Below are 20415 nucleotides of genomic sequence, written 5' to 3' on the forward strand. Positions count from 1 at the left end.
TGTGTATTATCCCTGTACTGTGATATCACTGTGTGTATTATCCCTGTACCGTGACATCACTGTGTGTATTATCCCTGTACCGTGACATCACTGTGTGTATTATCCCTGTACTGTGACATCACTGTGTGTATTATCCCTGTACTGTGACATCACTGTGTGTATTATCCCTGTATTGTGACACCACTGTGTGTATTATCCCTGTGCTGTGACACCACTGTGTGTATTATCCCTGTACTGTGACATCACTGTGTGTATTATCCCTGTACTGTGACATCACTGTGTGTATTATCCCTGTATTGTGACACCACTGTGTGTATTATCCCTGTACTGTGACATCAATGTGTGTATTATCCCTGTACTGTGACATCACTGTGTGTATTATCCCTGTACTGTGATATCACTGTGTGTATTATCCCTGTACCGTGACATCACTGTGTGTATTATCCCTGTACTGTGACATCACTGTGTGTATTATCCCTGTACTGTGACATCACTGTGTGCATTATCCCTGTACTGTGACATCACTGTGTGTATTATCCCTGTACTGTGACATCACTGTGTCTATTATCCCTGTACTGTGACATCACTGTGTGTATTATCCCTGTACTGTGACATCACTGTGTGTATTATCTCTGTACTGTGACATCACTGTGCGTATTATCCCTGTGCAGTACATTTGGCAGTGGATGTGCTTGGTACTGCAGCTGTAATTTCAAGTGGATTATACAAAAAAAACTTTTTGTACCACTTTATAAAACAGTTATCTATGGCCTCCCTTACAGTGAATCATCAAAAAAATAGCAAAATATACTTTATTAAAAATTGTGCTGTTTCTGCTTTTATAATGTTAATATCCCAGAAGTCTGTGGGGTATGAGCAGGAGTCATCCAGGTTTCTGCTGCTGTAATACATTACACTCTAATTTTAGAGGGTGAAAGTATGTAAAGTATCTGCGGGAATATCTCACATCCCGGCACCCAGCTTTCCCGTGTTTATCAGTCTCTCAGGCCCAGAACCTTATCTGCTTGTAAGGAAATACTTGCAGAATCCTGACATTCATACATTTACCCTATCTCTGCCCATACATCACAGAGACTGCACTTTTACTCTATTTTTTTTTTTTTTTTCTAAATCCAAAGGGAGTCAAAAGTGAAAAACTTTTAACCCTTTTAGGATCTCGATGCAGACACCTCCCTTTGTCACCTCACCAGAACATAAGGGAACCAGATAAAAAAAAAAAAATATATATATATATATAATAATTAATTAACAAAAAGTTTTCAAGTTGACCTAAAAGAAAACACAAAAGATTAAACATTTTAATTTCAATAAATTATCAGCTATGAATTATCAACTATGTATTAATTGTAAGCATAATTTTTTCCCCCGACAATTGAGTAAAAAAAACAAAAGTACAAAACAATTAAAATAGTAATTTTTCTGTTTGCCAACTTTCTAAAATGCTTTTTATACAAAAATAATGTAACACAAAAATACATATAAAATTTTATATACAGGCAGTCCCCGGGTTACATAGAAGATAGGGTCTGTAGGTTTGTTCTTAAGTTGAATTTGTATGTAAGTCAGAACTGTATATTTTATCTCTGTGACAATTGGATTTTAAAAATGTTGGGTTGTCATAAGAATCAGGATTACAATAAATCTTAATTACAGACGCCTGTGATAACTGTTATACCTGATTATTGTAGCCTAGGACTAAAGCACAATAAATTACCAATATCCAGGGGACCGTTTGTAACTAGGGGTCGTTTGTAAGTCAAGTGTTCTTAAGTAGGGGACCGCCTGTATAAAAAAAATCTTCATTAACATTTATTACTAAGTATCAAAAATAAAAGTAATCAAAAATGTTATCAGTTCCGCAAAAAGCAAGTCCCTAAGTGCTATATAGACCTAAGGAAAAAAATAAATGAGGCAGAACGGATCTCAAAACAAAAAAAGAAATCACAATTTTCAATTCAAGTAAAAAAAAAAATTTAGCAAATTTATCTCAGTCCTGAAGGGATAGATAACTAGACATTGGAGCTGTAAAAAATGCCCCCAAAGGTGTGAAACAAAAAAATAAACAAATAAAAATGTATTTTTAAAAAATTAAAAAAATAAATAAAAACTTACCTCAGCCCACAAAGGGAAAAAATAACACGTACCCCCCCCCCCCCCAAAAAAAAAAAAAGTGAAACAAGAGATAAATAAGAAATAAACATTTCCAAAACAAATGAAAAAACTGAGAACTTATCTCAGCCCTTAAAAGATAAATAACTATGATCTATTGTCGTAAAAAAAAAAATCCCCTAATAGTGTGAAACAAAAAACTCAAATTAAAAAAAAAAATTAATCTCAATTCCTAAGGGATAAATAAATGCCACCAAAGTCGTAAAAAACAAAAACAAAAAAAAGGATCCGCAAAATTGTAAAACAAAAAAAATAAAAAAACTACTAAACTTTTTTTATATAAAAACCAGCAAAAGGTGTTACTTTAACCAATTTTTTCTTTTTTTTTCTCGCTAAGTGACACAGTGATGCAGTTCTAGGCCCCTGTATCAGGACCCGGTCCACACCTCTGTATCTCAACAAGCTGTTATAGATCTGTTTATCTGATCTCCTGGGAGCTTCGGCCTTATCTTGCAAGTGGTTAAGGAACAGTTAACGTGGAGATTTCTCCAGACATCTCGGAGCCAAATAAAACAGCATGTTGACACCAGAACCAGAAGGTGGACAAGGAAGGGGGGGGGGGGGCTTCAAGGAGGGAGTAATTGTGGGGTCATCTGGTTAAGCTGGGGAAGGGAACCCTCCAGTCTGTAACATCGGGTGTAGTAATCTGCTGATAACTTATCTTATTCTCTCATTATAGGATAACGACATATCAAACAATCTTTTTGTACTTCCTGATGGTGAAGACGTTGGGAAGATGTTGGAGAATCTTCCCTAATCTTTACATCCAGATCTTGAGGAACTAGGAATATAGGGATAACTTGACAAAATCTGGATTGGTTCTGCCACCTACGGTGTGCCAATACTTGGATCCTATTTTGTTGAGCAGTTTTTAGACTCCTCAGGCTTACTGATGTTGCACAGGAAAAGATGACTAAGGATTTCATGGGTGAAGACCCTTCTCGTTATAAAATTTGGGTGGTGGTTTGGGTGGCCATGGGCCCCCTTGTAATGGCGAATGTTTCTCATTTGGAGTGAGGATCCGTGCTCTCCCTACATGGCGTTCCCACGTGTTAGGAGCTGAATGCCACGAAATTGACTTTGGGCCCCCTTGAAGGCCTGGAGCTACCACCCACCTATATTATGATCCACTAATGACTGGTGCCAAAGACTAGAATTAGCAGTACGATGTGGGAGCAGGGTAAGTAGTTCCTGGAAAGACCCTTTACGTAAATGTGGAAGAGTTGAAAACTTTATCTCCCTAATTTCCAGAAAAATTCAATGCCTCGTCACAAATATCTAAAAACTATTGTGTATTTACAGACATTGAGGTCAGTACGATCAGGGGCGTAATTTGAGGGGGTGCAGAGGTTGTGGTCGCACCCGGGCCCAAGAGGTTTAGGGGGCCCTTATGGTGTCACTTTCCCATATGAGAAGACTATTACTATAAACCATACATTATAGTCGGGGGCCCGGCACAGACTTTGCACTGGGGCCCATCAGCTTCTAGTTACGCCACTGAGTACGATACTTTAATTACAATACAACCCAATATACATGATGGAGACAAAGCTTCATGTCTTGGAAGAGAAACCGGTGATGAGATGAAACTTCAAGGATGATGACATACATAAAAATTAGGACATTTAATGGGACCACCCTGAATTACTAAGGACTTCCTGAATTCAACCTTAAACATGTGATCCAACCATGTATATATGGAGACCAAAAGGTACAGGAAAGGATAACTCAATATGGAGGCTACAAGGGTCTATCTCCTATCCAGTGATGGTGAAACTTTTAGAGACCCAATGCCCAAACTACAATCCAAGCCCCGTTATCTTGTCACTTTAAAACTGCAGTGACCATGGCATGTCTTGGGATATCTGGGACTGCAACAGGAGGCCATGACTGGTGAACTTTGTGCCAGGGTTGACAGCCTAAGTGCCCACAGAGAGGGCTTTGAGTGGCACGTTTGGCACCCATGCCATAGGTTAGTCACCACTGTCCTATGCATTTATGGAAGGTAAACTCACAATATCCCCAAGGAGCACCAGTCCAACACTAAAATTACCACTTTTGATCTCAAGCTGCCAAGAAACTTCTCCATGGGGCAGATTTACTTACCCGGTCTATTCCCGATCCCGCTCTGTGTTATCCGACGTTGATTCGGAGCCTGCTGGGATTCACTAAGGTCGTGCGTCCGATATCCACCAGGTGCCGCTGCTGTGCTGAAGTCTGCCGGAGCTCACCTTCTTCGTCCCGGTGTATGTGAGTGCTATTCTTGGGACAATTTTTTTTTTTTTAAATTCCGTGGTTTTTCCAAATCCGTTGGGTTTTCCGACGGCCACGCCCACCGGTTTCTGTCGCGTGAAAGCCGGCGCCGATGCGCCATAATCCGATCGTGTGTGCCAAAATCCCGTGGCAATTTGGTACAAATCAGAAATATTTGGGAAAACCCGACGAAAAAGCGCAATTCGGACCCTTAGTAAATGAGCCCCCATGTTTTTGTGAAACTTTTATCTCCTACTAATTTCTTAGCAACTGTTTTTTACAAGAATACTCCCAGAAAGATTGTTCAACCATCGCACCCGTTTTCATTGGATAAGTACGACCCGTGAGAATAACTATAATGGCCAAAATAAGACTATGTGGCATGTGGCTTTGTCTTCAAAATGACCCCTAATATGGGTCATAAATGTAATTTGTTGGGTTATCTCTTCAAAGAGGATTCCTAAGAAATCACTTTTATAACATGTCATCATGGAGGTCTGGCAACTCTTATCACGTAGATCTTATCCATTTTAGTGGTGGTGGGGGATGATGGTGGATTTGTAGCTAGTTTACGTTTATGTGTATTTTTTTTCACATATTCCACACGGAGGCCAGAGATTGAACCTTTGATTTTCGCTATGGGTCTGGCCAATGACCAGTGATGCATCGATGGATCTAATCGGTAAGTCCACCCAGTATAGTTTCAGAGCAACGATGAAGAGAAGTCTGTTGTTGACTTGAAATACAAAGGAGTCATATTGAAATTGTTTGCTGATTGCGATTTGTTTCCGTATCTGGTCCAGCCAGGAAATTCTCCATGAAATCATCTACTGTGGCCACCATATTCATATCAGACTACAAATACTTCATATATGCAGGGGCACAGTGTGCATACATTTCTAGTTGTTAGTCCTGGGTTAGTCCAAACATTGGGGGTCATTTACTAAGTTGCTTTTTTTCCCGAAAATTACCGATTTGCGCCGAATTGCCCCGTGTTTTTGGCGCACGCGATCAGTTTGTGGTGCATCGGCGTCGGGGGCGTCGCCGTCGGATTCGGAAAAACCACAGAATTTTTAAAAAAAAAATGTGTCACTTGACTTGCGCTTACCTGCACCCAGCAACGGATGGTGAACTCCAGTGAACTCCGACGGACTTCAGTGCAGCAGCGACACCTGGTGGACATCGGGCGCACTACCTTAGTGAATTGCCGGAAGACCCGAATCCTCGACGGAGAACCTGCCGCTGGATCGCGAATGGACCGGGTAAGTAAATCTGCCCCATTGGGTCAAACTGAAGAAACTGTCCATTTTTGACATGCTATCCTCAACCGCTGGAGGTCCAGCAACCTGCAGCCCCCTCCCTGCAGGGTGACTATTGTCTTGTCAGTAAGATTGGCCACTCTATTTTTTTTTTTTTACAGCCGGGCCTCACTTGTGGGATGATGCCAGGTTCATTAAAGGTATCAATCACTTACCGACAGGCCCATTTATCATGAGTGAGCTTCCCCATGGGACGCATCAAACTCCATCAGGACTAAAAATTTCCTAATCAGACTGACCAGCTTATGCCTTACACAAAACAAACAAGCAAAGGTTGAGGGAACTTTTTTTTTCGGAGAGAGACTATGTCAGTGCTGTGAACCCTGTAGACACAACATCCCATTCACACTGTGCAGAAAAAACTAATAGGGGGATGCAGAAACCTTGGAATTGTTTAAAATTTGGCATTTTTTTAATGTGTTTTTTCAAATCCTCATTTCACATTTGGGTATTGCAACAAAAATTACCACAAAACTTACCACAGAACTTGTGACAAATTCTCCTCGCACCAAATAAGATAAATATGAATGCCCCACGTTCGGTAAGTTTGGCTATGGAAATGCCCACCTACATGGCCCGAGGCCAGCATCAGGTAACCCTCTGACGGGGCTTAGTGGTCAGTAGGCTCTTTACAATTTGGTTAAAAATTCTCTAAAGAGTGGGTTAGACAGGTCGCCCATTATGATTGTGGTCCACAGAAACCCAGACGTGGCCCTCTACCCTAAAATGTCATCATTTTACCTCATACATTACATCCATAATTCTGATTTTCAACATTTTTGAGAACTTTTCATCACACTTTTAGTAAAAGGAGAAGATGACATAAAAGTTTCCATACCATTGAAACCTATATTTTAAGTTATAAATAAAACTTTGATCATTTTCCTTGGCTTCTTGCAGCTTCTCCTCCCGCTCATAAATATGACAGGACACATTATGGTTTTATGGTGTAATTCAATGATTGGACTGTGTAGGGGGTTGGCAGGTGAATGGCACTTAACACATCATAGGGGGAAGTGCTCAATTTTCCTGACATGTTGGGAATATCCTTTCGGAGACCACAGAATTCCGTTTTTATGAGTTTAAGAGGAGTTTGGTGGTCCGAGACCTTGAAGAGATGTATAAAGAGCACATAAAATTCTGGGTGCCTGCAGCATTGTATCATTTTAAAAGGGATTATCCAGGAGGTTTTTTTTGTTTTTTTTTACAAAAATTATCAGGATGGTATGACAGTATTTCAAAAAAAGTGCTAAATACCTCTGCTACAAAACCGAAGGATCATGTACTCATCAGATTTGGTAATATAACTATCCATGATCTATGGCCCATTTAGGCATCACCAAGTGGTTGGTTAAAAGGTGCTTTTTGTTGCACAACCCATTTACCGTATATACTTGAGTATAAGCCAACCCGAGACCCCTAATTTTACCACCATAAACTGGGAAAACCTATTGACTCGAGTATAAGCCGAGAGTGGGAAATGCATTAGTCACAGTCTCCCAGTATATAGCCAGCCAGTCCCCAGTATTATACAGCCAGCCACCAGTTTGCCGAGAACATAAAAAAACTTACATACTCACCTTTGGTTCCAATGCCTTGGCGCACCTCTCTGATGTTCCGGTCCTCGCCACTTCTCTTCTTGCTTCTCTCTGCTGTTTTAGCCGGCAGAGACACGTCCACGCGATTTGCCGGCCGGCGCATACTATGATGTCATCAGCGGCGACACCACCGCATCAGCACCGCCGGCGGGGGGTTCGCATGGACACTGTCTGACGACTAATACAGCAGAGAGAAGACCGAAGAGGAGCTGCCAAGAGCCGCACAGAGGATCCGGAGCTGCGGCGACCATCGGGACGCCGGAAAATGATTATATAAGTTTTTTTTTTTAATTGCCTCTTGTATAAGCCAAGGTGAGGTTTTTCAGCACATTTTTGTGCTGAAAAACTCGGCTTATACACGAATATATACGGTAAGCAAAACAGGAAACTAATATAAAAATGGAGCCTTGATCCGTATAAAAATATACTAGGAAAATATTGTCACAGACTTTTGGACCTAATTAGAGAAAACTGAACAAAACTCCTTCACCACTGGAGATGGTCATAGAGCTTCAAAAGTTGTAATCTGAACGCCTGAGAGACGGTTCTCCTGATTTACATACATGCGAAGCTCAACCATAAAAAATATGTTATTGGACAACCCCTTTAAGCAAAACAGGAACCTCTAATATATAGACAAAGCTCTGATCCACATAAAAATATATTCTAAAAAAAATTACCTCAGACTTTTGGAATTGAGAGAAAACTGTACAAAACACCATCACCACCTAAAGATGGTCCGACGTTGCTCCTGAAGTCCACATACATACGCACCGGGGCTACATGCACACTGACGTATGCCCGCACGGTTACGGCGATGGAGAGGAGGAGGGGTGACCATTGTGCACAGCGCGACATGTCCTATCTGTTCCCCGTGTATGGAGCGGTACGGTCCCACACGTGTGCGGTGCCATATCGCTCTGTGTCCATTGCTTTCTATGGAGGACATATGTGTAGCCTTAGGGTACATTCACACACATGTATATCCATGTATCTTTTCCCCATGCACATAGCGGAACAGTGACATGTGTGGCACCGTACCAATACCGGTCAGCCATTGCCGTCTATGGGGATGTATATGGGGCCACAAATTTGTGTCCGAATATACGACCCCCTAGATCAGTGATGGTGAACCTTTTAGTGCCTGAGTGTCCAAACTTTAACCAAAAGTCACTTATTTATTGTAAAGTGCCAGCACAGCAATTTAAGCAGTAATTTATTTCTTGTTCTTTGATAACTTTCAGTCATTCAGCCTCCTAAGGACACCAATGCAGTTGAAAGGAGGAGGGCAAATTCGCCTATCATTGCAGGAAGATTCTGTAGAAAGATTCTTTGAGTCCTGTCTGGTGAACTTCATGCTGGGGTGATGGCCTGAGTCCCCACAGAGAGGGCTCCGAGTGCCGCTTCTGGCACCAGTGCCATAGGTTCGCCACCACTGCCCTAGATGGTCCTGTGAATGTACCTTTGGCTCAACATAAGTCTTTGGGTTTTACTAAAGTTAATCTAATTTATATGGCCACCTTAACCCTCTTTTTTTATTTCACTCCCAACCTTCAAAAATCTATAACTTTTTAATTTTTTTTTTATGTGTACAGATTTTTGGCAGATCAAAACCTATACTTTCTTAAGATATTGGCAAGGAAGATTTTTTTTTTTCTGTTGTGTCCAATAGTTCTGTTGTGATCCGTCCTACAGTCCTCTACCTAGTTCTAACCCATCCTCCTAAAAAACATTAGAAGGAGTCAATAGACTCACACTAGGGGGTCGTAAACGGGTCATTAGTCCTAGGAGAAGCGTCTGTCACAAGGGTTGGGTGATGGATAACATCATTGGATTATTTTGGACAAAAAAAAAAAAAAAAGACACTTCTGATGAAGATGAAATGTCTATTTTAGTGTGTGCCTATATATTTTACCTAGAGTATATAGACGAAGGGGCAGAGCGCAGGAATCTTTATACACAACACAAGTTACATATTATCATGGATGGGGGCAACAATGATCACTTCACTTAAAGGGGTAGTCTCAATTTATCTCTTCTATAAATATTGAAACTTCCGACAGCCCCTTTAAGATTCCTTTATCCACAGTAAATGTAGAATATTCAACTTATCTTAAATGTACCCCAGAATAAAACAGAGTGCTCTGGGCCCCTACACAGTAGGAGTCATGGGCCCTTTCCCAATCACTAGCTTAGTCTCCTTTGGGCGACCTCTCTCCAGTTTTTCCTCTAAGTTTGGGACACTACATTTCTATGCAACTCCCTACTGTGGATCTGCAGTGATGCTCCTCCTTTGCTGTGGTTATACTGCCACCTGCTGGTGTGTTCTGGTCATGACAGCAGCAAAGAAAATGTGACCAGCGTTGTGACAATGTGACCTCAGCAAAATTGTTTTGTTTAGAAGCTGGCGGTAAATTCTTAATTTGATCAAATACATATTCACATTTTAGGGGGTCTGACTAATGGGACCACCAATAACTACAAGTATAGGGGGTCTGACAACTGGAGCCAGCAGCAACTACAAGTATAGGGGGTCTGACAACTGGGACCACCAATAACTACAAGTATAGGGGGTCTGACAACTGGAGCCAGCAGCAACTACAAGTATAGGGGGTCTGACAACTGGGGCCAGCAGCAACTACAAGTATAGGGGTCTGACAACTGGGGCCAGCAGCAACTACAAGTATAGGGGTCTGACAACAGGGGACAGCAGCAACTACAAGTATAGGGGTCTTGCAACTGGGGCCAGCAGCAACTACAAGTATAGGGGTCTGACAACTGGGGCCAGCAGCAACTACAAGTATAGGGGTCTGACAACTGGGACCCACAGCAACTACAAGTATAGGGGTCTTGCAACTGGGGCCAGCAGCAACTACAAGTATAGGGGTCTGACAACTGGGACCCACAGCAACTACAAGTATAGGGGTCTTACAACTGGGGCCCGCAGCAACTACAAGTATAGGGGTCTGACAACTGGGGCCAGCAGAAACTACAAGTATAGGGGTCTGACAACTGGAGCCAGGAGCAACTACAAGTATAGGGGTCTGACAACTGGGACCCACAGCAACTACAAGTATAGGGGTCTTACAACTGGGGCCCGCAGCAACTACAAGTATAGGGGTCTGACAACTGGGGCCAGCAGAAACTACAAGTATAGGGGTCTGACAACTGGGTCCAGCAGCAACCACAAGCATAGGGGTCTGACAACTGGGGCCAGCAGCAACTACAAGTATAGGGGTCTGACAACTGGGGCCAGCAGCAACTACAAGTATAGGGGTCTGACAACTGGGACCCACAGCAACTACAAGTATAGGGGTCTTGCAACTGGGGCCAGCAGCAACTACAAGTATAGGGGTCTGACAACTGGGACCCACAGCAACTACAAGTATAGGGGTCTTACAACTGGGGCCCGCAGCAACTACAAGTATAGGGGTCTGACAACTGGGGCCAGCAGAAACTACAAGTATAGGGGTCTGACAACTGGAGCCAGGAGCAACTACAAGTATAGGGGTCTGACAACTGGGACCCACAGCAACTACAAGTATAGGGGTCTTACAACTGGGGCCCGCAGCAACTACAAGTATAGGGGTCTGACAACTGGGGCCAGCAGAAACTACAAGTATAGGGGTCTGACAACTGGGTCCAGCAGCAACCACAAGCATAGGGGTCTGACAACTGGGTCCAGCAGCAACTACAAGTATAGGGGTCTGACAACTGGGGCCCGCAGCAACTACAAGTATAGGGGTCTGACAACTGGGGCCAGCAGCAACTACAAGTATAGGGGTCTGACAACTGGGGCCCGCAGCAACTACAAGTATAGGGGTCTGACAACTGGGGCCCGCAGCAACTACAAGTATAGGGGTCTGACAACTGGGGCCCGCAGCAACTACAAGTATAGGGGTCTGACAACTGGGGCCAGCAGAAACTACAAGTATAGGGGTCTGACAACTGGAGCCAGGAGCAACTACAAGTATAGGGGTCTGACAACTGGGCCAGCAGCAACTACAAGTATAGGGGTCTGACAACTGGGGCCAGCAGCAACTACAAGTATAGGGGGTCTGACAACTGGGGCCAGCAGCAACTACAAGTATAGGGGTCTTACAACTGGGGCCCGCAGCAACTACAAGTATAGGGGTCTTACAACTGGGGCCAGCAGCAACTACAAGTATAGGGGGTCTGACAACTGGGGCCAGCAGCAATCTGGAGCTTGGGGCGTTCCTAAAAAATCCATGGCAAACATATTTGAATTCTAATAATATTCGGTCAGTAGAACAAAGGAGATGAGGTAGAACACTATCCTGTAGCGGTAGTTATTAATTGTGATCCTATAGATTAATAACATGAATATCCCCTACTCCTATAGGATGCCCCTAGACCCCTAGTAAGATCCCCTGCCATCATACAATTACCCCCTCACCCCGTCTCTATAATGACACAATCCGTTTAAATGAGAAAACCAGCGGGTGTAGCACAGCTACAATATTGGCGAGCCAAATGCACAAAAACAAAGTCCAACCAAAACGAAAAGAGAAAGAATGCATTCAAAAGAGCTCATAAGGTAGTGCAAAAACAATCATCAAATTTTATTAATACACAACAGACAATGACCAGTGCTCTAAAAACATTTAAAATACAAAAATGTACATATCAAAAGCAATGTACAGTGACCTGGTATAGGTGCACCGTAACTGCCCACTGTCAATCACTAAGTTAGTGATAAAGTACCTCCCCAAAGTTCTCAGCCTGGAAATGTCATAGATATAAGGTGCCAAGAAAGTGCTATGTGCATAGAGATCAAACAATGCTCCGTATCTCCAGGGCTGGAGAGAAAAACAATGACCATAACCTGCGGTAAAGGTGCCTATCAATATGCTGGTAAGCGTAACAAGTCAAAGCCATGCAGGACAAAAAAGATGAAGGATTACCACAAGCAGACCAGCATAGAAAGATGGGAGGTAAGTAGGGACAGGGGCACTGGGCTCCCCACGCGTTTCGTCGCCAAGGAGGGCAACTTCCTCAGGGGTATAGAGCCCTAGATGAGCATGTCTCACCTTATAAGCAGTCCAAGAGTGAATTGAAGCTCCATTAGCGTCTTGTCCGGTCAGCGGCGCATGACCGGAAGTTGAACGGCGTGTACCGGAAGTAGCTACAGCAATTTAGCGCATGCGCATCCCCGGCCGGGGTGGCGATGTTGTGAGTGTTGCCTAGGCAACAAACAAGTATTCAATACAAAAAGAGCATCAAACGGTATACGGGATGCGGCGCTATTACAAGAAAATGACGAATAGACAGTATATGACGCTGTGCCAATGTACTTATATGTACATTTTTGTATTTTAAATGTTTTTAGAGCACTGGTCATTGTCTGTTGTGTATTAATAAAATTTGATGATTGTTTTTGCACTACCTTATGAGCTCTTTTGAATGCATTCTTTCTCTTTTCGTTTTGGTTGGACAATCCGTTTAAATGCCACCTTAAAGGAATTTTACTCCATTATCCCCCCAGCAACATCTTTCTGTAAGAAAATTATTAAAGAAAATCAGACATGACACTTCCAGCGAGAAGCACTAAGTAACTTTAATAGAACTTACTAGATTTCATTACAATAAATACTTAAAAAAGTGTAAAAATGGTTTTAAAATAGAAATGGTCAAAGAAAAGCATTAGGGGTTGGGGGTGTATGAAATGTGTTAGGAATCAGACTTCACCTCGCAGGAGATCCTATATCAGGGACCGCAGTACTGACGGCTCCCCAGCTGCTGCGGACAGCTCAGTCTTTGCTCAGCAGATGCCTAGGAGGGGATTTTTTAAAAAACTTTTTTTTAACCCGTTATAAAGGGGATTATTCCTTTACTATTAGATTACATAAAACATAACAATTTTTCACTTATCATCAGCTCACGTGTGTACATATTAAATCACATACGTTACACGGCGTCCCCTATAGTTATTTTCTGCGGTGGTCACACATGCTCAGTAGCGTCCCCTCTGATCTCTTACAGAGGGGCAGCAGAGTGTCTCCTGCTAAGAAGCACAACGACCACCAGCACTGGGCATATCTTAGGACCCAATATGATAATTGGGTTACTGGTAGTCAAGTGGGCGGTGCCAGACTCTTAGTTACACAAGTGGAAGCGCACAGGACGATTAGGTCGGTTCAAGTTCATGTGCAGCTTTTCTTTCCTTGAGTCTTGCACAAATATTAAAGTGTGATCTAAATGGATTCATATACCAGCTCCAGAGCGCCCCCCATTTTATTAACACAATACTGGAATACACACTGCGCTCCTATTGGAATACACACTGCGCTCCTACTGGAGCAATACTTCTATATATGACGTATAACATTAATGTATAAAATACATATACACAGAGAGTGGCGTTGGGGGAGGGGGCAACACATTACATCCATGTTATGCACAGTCAGGTGGAGTTACACACCCCAGACACCTGGTGGCGCTAGATGTAAACGATCCAGAATGTCAACAAGTGGGCAGGTCCAAGTCTACTTACAAATATATGGGTAATTAAAACAGGCAGTGAAATAAGAAGATGGGGCCCTGTCCTGGAAAAGTGGCCACAAGTTATTGCTGAGAATCAGACAGACATACAGGAGTGGGGAAAGCTGCCATGATGGAGGCTGGTATATTTATATAGAAGATTGGAGGATGCCCCTGGGCATTTAGGGCATTTGATGCATTGTTTGTCACTGGAGATGTGCCGCAAAGCTTATGCATCTCTTAAAGAAACCTCCGTACTTGTAAAATCATTGTCAGCCCCCTCGGGGGGTCTCTAGTATATGATGCAACTCCAGATGTAGAGCCCTCACTCACCTCACGGGCAGTGGAGAAAGCACCTGGCAGGTGAAGACCCCAAAATCTCAGTCTAAAGATTGGGAGCAGAGGCATAAAAAAAAAAAATCTCCTCCCTGAATTGAGAAAATCATGGCTGCTTCTTTCATTCAGAAACAACGCCGCACCTGTCCATGGGCGGTATTGCAGCTCAGTTCTATTGTAGTTGAAGGGGTTGTCGGAGACACGGAGTACTGTGCTCTATTCATAAGCGCCATAGAGATTAATACAGAAGCAGGCGTGTTTGTGCGACCCCTTGTGATCCCACCACAAGGTCCCCACCAATCAAGAAAGTCAAACCCAATCCACTGGATGTGGCTGGAGGACTGTGAGCTGCAATACCGCACATGACCTGTAGACAGCAGTAGCACTGTACCTGGAAACTGAGATACCATGTTTTTCTCCATACATACCTCCCATATTTCAATGTACTGGGTTTGACCCAACTAGAGGGCCTCATTCTTGAGCACAAATAATAAACTATCATTGAGGACTACTTCAACTCTGCAGGCGGATTATGGCCTGAGCGGCAGAGCGTAGTAATAAGGTGGCAGGAGTCCCTCATGCAATGGGCAGTGCCACTGCCGTCATCCGCGGTCCATATTATAGGTCACCAGGGGGGGTCTGATATGGCACAGGGTGCATTCCCAATTCCTATGTACAAGTCCGGGCTCCATAGTCTCTGCAGCTATGCCTCCAGCTGCTTGCTGCTTTCGGATTTCTGGTCCAGGCGGCTGCGGTTGCTTTTCACCATGTAGATGAAGTAGGCCAGGGTCTCCTTCTCGTTCACAGGAATGTTCCGGAAGTGCCGGCTCACTGTCTGACGGGAGAAAGTGAGAGACTAGAAATATTAGGGTGGAAACGTATAAAAGATTGTGTTACTTTCCCGATAGAAAAATTTAATTCAGGTTTCATTACCGCAGGAATAAGCGGTCATGTGACCTTTAGTCTTTGGATTCAGGAATTTGGAAGGAGAAGCTATTAAGTCCGGCTCTTGGCAGGTGATTGGGCCGGAGCTGTATTACCAGTTACAGTCACTACCACACGTATGGAGCCATGCTGGTAAACAATAAATCCCCTATGTACAGGATAGGGGATAACAAGCTGATGGGTGAGGGTCCAACCGCCGGGACCCCCAGCAATCTGGATTCACTAATGGGTGAAGCTCCATTCAATACAAGGGAGCATCAGAAATTTCTGAGCACAGCACAACAGCATCTTGGTTATCCCCGTACTGGAGATACTAAGGCTGAGCTCAGCAATTACCAGCACTGCCATAGTAGTTAATGTATGTGCTCGTCCGGCCGCTCAAACAGAACCCCAATTCTCTAATTCCTGCAATTGCTGGGGGTCCCAGCAGTTAGACACTTTCTCCTGTTCTGTGGTAGCTGGTAGAAGCCCTTTAAAGGGGTTATTCGAGTGTTAAAAATTACTGAGGGCCGGGCTGGGCTATTTAAACATAATAATAATCTACTTACCTCCTCCGCCTCCACTGATGTCCCTCGCCTCGGTCCACAAGGACCGCGCTGGTTTGATCACAAGGGCGCACAGGGAGTTTCCGGCCGACCGGAAGCTCCCACCCGACACCATCTCCCAACGCTTACAACGCTGATAGGGACGGATGGGAGGAGCCGGCCACACCGCGAACCGGAAGTTCCCTGTGCGCTCCCTCTGTGCCCCTCTAAACAAACAGGGGCACGGATGAAACGGACCGCATCACGGGACATGTTTATTAAGTAAGGAGGTAAGTACGTGTTTATTATTTTTAAATAGCCCACCCAGGCCCGGCCCTAAGTAAATTTTAATACCCGGATAACCCCTTTAATGATGAGGAACCAACCATGGAGAACTTGCCACCGTAAAACAATCTACTTTTAAAAGGATTTAGGACCGTACCTCTGCGAGTTGTTCCTTGTTCAGTCCGGGCCGAGTCTGCAGCTTGTAATGTCTCTTGTATCTGCGCAGAGTGTTCACCTGGAGCTGGAAGAGGTCCACCTGTGTAGAGAAAAAGATGAGAAGGGGTTACTAGAGGGTGCCACCCCACAGATACCTCTAGACATTCGAACGACTGTCCCGGGATATAAGGACATGAGTGATTGAAATTCTATCAATGTGGTGATAAATCAGCAAAAATATAAAAAATTGCAAAAAAATAAAATAAAAATCACGCTCAGCTCAATAGCTTTAGTGAAAATGGTGTGATTCCTCATTTCGGCTGTGGGGGAGGGAGATCTGCAGACACACCTGCTGATCTGCTCATCTACCTATAACCCCTATAGCAGTGATGGTGAACGTTTTAGAGCCTCAGTGCCCGAACTTCAACCAAAAGCCACTTATTTATTGCAAAGTGCCAGCACAGCAGTTTAAGTCGTAATTTATTTCTCCTTGCTCATTGACAACTTTCAATCCTTCAGCCTCCAAAGGACACCAACGCAATTGAAAGGAGGAGGGCAAATTCGCCTATCATTGTAGGAAGATTCTTTGAGTCCTGTCTAGTCAACTTCATTCTGGGGTGATGGCCTGGGTGCCCACAGAGAGGGCCATAGGTTCACCACCACTGCCCTATAGGGCGCGTTAGGTCTCTCACCTCGGGCACATCTGTGTCGTGTTCTGGAGAGTCGCCTCCGTCATCGCTGGTTTTTCTCTTCCTCTTGTTCCGGACACTTTGAATGAAATTCTTGTGGAAGTCGCAAATGTAAAGATGTCGGACCTGCAAAATGTAGGGGGGGTGGGGGGGGGGTTATAGCAAATACTACACGGGCTGCCACAAATATATCCTGTAGCAGTGCGGCTTTCACTGCCTACATGACTCTGGATAACAGTAGGACGCATAATTTCCTCATGTCTTTTTCACTATGAGGAAAAAAAAAATTCCTACAGTAAATACTTGAGTATAAGCCGAGGCTCCGAATTTTACCAAAAAAAACCTGAAAAGTTATTGACTTGAGCATAAGCCTAGTACAGTGTATAGCAGAGTATTGCAGTGATAGCGCAGTACAACACGTAGTATTTACTATACAGCAGTAGTGTATAGTACCATAGTATATAACAATATGGTAGTTGTATAGTATATTGTGTAGTAACACAGTATATACAATATTGTACCATGCCGCAGAAGTTGCAGTACAATAGTATATAGTAGTATAGTGTGTAGTAGTAATATAGTATACAGTGTGTAGTAACCCAGTACATGTACCTGTCCTGGTGTGCAGAGTAATATAGTATACTCTGTGTTGCAAAAGTGTATACAGTCTATGTATTAGGCCCCAGTATGTGCAGTATATAATAGAGCAAAACAGTAGTTATAATATATAGTTGCACAGTACATACAGTATACACTGTGGCACAGGGTGAGCAGTGATACAGTATATAGTGTGTAATTACATACTATAGACAGTATGACACTATATAGTAGTATATTGCTTGCCAGTAGTGTCAGTAGTCACACTCTTGTCCATGTCCAGTTTGTAGCAGTTCAGTATATAGCAGTGTAGTATATGGCAGTATAGTGTGCAGTGGCTGTACTTACAATATCGAGTATGTTGAGCTTGTAGTAGTACAGTATGGCTGTAAAGTATATGTAGTAAATGCAGTATAGTGTATTATATAGCAGTATATGTAGTACATGTACTCACTCTCTTGTCTATGTCCAGCTTGTAGTAGCACAGTACATGGCAGTATAGTATATGTTCTATATAGTGGTACAATATATAGAAGTGTAGTATATAGTTCAGTATATAGTAATATATGGCAGTATATAGTGTTCAATACATGTACTTACACTGTTGTCTATGTCTAACTTGTAGTAAGACAGTATACAGCAGTATCGCATATGGAGTATACAGTAGTACTTTATACAGTAGTATACAAGTAGTATATGGCAGTATATAGTGAGCAGTCCATGTACTCACGCTCTTGTCTAAGCACGGTACACGTGTAGCAGTATAGGGCAGTATGGGGCAGTGTAGTATAGGGCAGTATGGGGCAGTGTAGTATAGGGCAGTATGGGGCAGTGTAGTATAGGGCAGTATGGGGCAGTGTAGTATAGGGCAGTATGGGGCAGTGTAGTATAGGGCAGTATGGGGCAGTGTAGTATAGGGCAGTATGGGGCAGTGTAGTATAGGGCAGTATGGGGCAGTGTAGTATATAGCAGTATGGGGCAGTGTAGTATAGGGCAGTATGGGGCAGTGTAGTATAGGGCAGTATGGGGCAGTGTAGAATAGGGCAGTATAGTATACAGTAGTATATAGCAGTATATAGTGTGTGCAGTCCGGGGACTCACGCTCTTGTCTATGTCCAGCTTGAGCTTCTTCTGGGAGATGCTCTTCTGGACTCTCTTGCTGAATGACGCGTTCCCCGCCGGCCGTGCGCACCGCTCCCCCCCGTCTATGAGACAACACGTCTGTCCGAAAAAGGGTGCGGCGGGTGCGGGCGGCCCGTCCCTGCTGTCCTCCTCCGTGCTGAAGCCGTTCATCGTCAGTCAGTGGCGGAGACGCCGGGACATGCCGGGCCTTCCCCTCACACTGCAGCAACCGAGCCGCCTGCACCCTGACAACGGAAGTCCCGCCCCCTCAGCCTCACACTGCCAGGGCTGGAGAGGCGGGGCCTGCTCCTGGCATTGAGCTGTATGGTTGGTTAGAGAAGTTGTCAGGTAGACAGTCTGTGGCCGCGCCTTTCTCTAACGCAAGCGCTGACCAATAAGCGCCCGGGCCTGTGCGGGGACCGCCCCGCCTCCTGTGCGTTTACATACAGCTGCTGAGACTAGTAGGAGGAGACCTGTGGCGCTTTGAAAACTTCCCTAAAGGCATTCTGGGACTTGTAGTCATGTGACAGAGCGCCCGAGTCACGTGGCTGCTTACAAGTTTAAGGCTGACCCTAGTAGCCGCCTCGTGCTGTGTCTATAGGAATGTAAAAAATGCAGTGAAATTCCTGCTGTTATGACCGCCTAGATCTTTTAGGAGACACCAGAGCCTGTAATTGCTGCATTTTTATTTGATATATTTTGTTCTGTTCCCTAAAAAAGAATGGCTGGACCATTATACAGACTCTTATACCTCTTGTGTCCCCCCCTCATCCTCATAGACTGTAAGCTCTTGTGTCCCCCCTCATCCTCATAGACTGTAAGCTCTTGTGTCCCCCCTCATCCTCATAGACTGTAAGCTCTTGTGTCACCCCCTCATCCTCATAGACTGTAAGCTCTTGTGTCCCCCCTCATCCTCATAGACTGTAAGCTCTTGTGTCCCCCCTCATCCTCATAGACTGTAAGCTCTTGTGTCTCCCCTCATCCTCATAGACTGTAAGCTCTTGTGTCACCCCCTCATCCTCATAGACTGTAAGCTCTTGTGTCCCCCCTCATCCTCATAGACTGTAAGCTCTTGTGTCACCCCTCATCCTATTAGACTGTAAGCTCTTGTGTCACCCCCCTCATCCTCATAGACTGTAAGCTCTTGTGTCACCCCCTCATCCTCATAGACTGTAAGTTCTTGTGTCACCTCCTCATCCTCATAGACTGTAAGCTCTTGTGTCACCTCCTCATCCTCATAGACTGTAAGCTCTTGTGTCCCCCCTCATCCTCATAGACTGTAAGCTCTTGTGTCTCCCCTCATCCTCATAGACTGTAAGCTCTTGTGTCACCCCTCATCCTATTAGACTGTAAGCTCTTGTGTCACCCCCCTCATCCTCATAGACTGTAAGCTCTTGTGTCACCCCCTCATCCTCATAGACTGTAAGCTCTTGTGTCTCCTCTCATCCTCATAGACTGTAAGCTCTTGTGTCCCCCCCTCATCCTCATAGACTGTAAGTTCTTGTGTCACCTCCTCATCCTCATAGACTGTAAGCTCTTGTGTCACCTCCTCATCCTCATAGACTGTAAGCTCTTGTGTCACCTCCTCATCCTCATAGACTGTAAGCTCTTGTGTCCCCCCTCATCCTCATAGACTGTAAGCTCTTGTGTCACCGCTCATCCTCATAGACTGTAAGCTCTTGTGTCACCGCTCATCCTCATAGAGTGTAAGCTCTTGTGTCACCCCCTCATCCTCATAGACTGTAAGCTCTTGTGTCACCGCTCATCCTCATAGACTGTAAGCTCTTGTGTCATCTCCTCATCCTCATAGACTGTAAGCTCTTGTGTCACCCCCTCATCCTCATAGACTGTAAGCTCTTGTGTCCCCCCCTCATCCTCATAGACTGTAAGCTCTTGTGTC

General features: G+C 44.2%; 1 protein-coding gene across 1 annotated transcript; it reads right to left on the reverse strand.

Moving 5' to 3' along the window:
* Positions 1-13421: 13421 nt before the first annotated feature.
* Positions 13422-18896, reverse strand: SAP30L (SAP30 like). The gene is made up of 4 exons (XM_072145527.1): positions 18495-18896; positions 16800-16922; positions 16109-16207; positions 13422-15032 (listed from the first exon to the last, which is right to left on the reverse strand). The coding sequence occupies exons 1-4, from the start codon at positions 18684-18686 to the stop codon at positions 14901-14903; spliced, it is 546 nt and encodes a 181-aa protein (XP_072001628.1). The 5' UTR covers positions 18687-18896; the 3' UTR covers positions 13422-14900.
* Positions 18897-20415: the final 1519 nt, after the last annotated feature.

Source organism: Engystomops pustulosus, chromosome 4, assembly GCF_040894005.1.
Source record: "Engystomops pustulosus chromosome 4, aEngPut4.maternal, whole genome shotgun sequence".
Taxonomy (NCBI): domain Eukaryota; kingdom Metazoa; phylum Chordata; class Amphibia; order Anura; family Leptodactylidae; genus Engystomops; species Engystomops pustulosus.

Bases quoted from the DNA above. Each gene is read 5' to 3' on its own strand.
- SAP30L (XM_072145527.1), bottom strand. From the start codon at position 18,686: ATGAACGGCTTCAGCACGGAGGAGGACAGCAGGGACGGGCCGCCCGCA. The intron at 16,923-18,494 runs GTGAGTCCCCGG...TACATTTTGCAG, and splicing joins AGCTGGACATAGACAAGAGC to GTCCGACATCTTTACATTTG. The intron at 16,208-16,799 runs GTGAGAGACCTA...TTCTCTACACAG, and splicing joins ACGACACAGATGTGCCCGAG to GTGGACCTCTTCCAGCTCCA.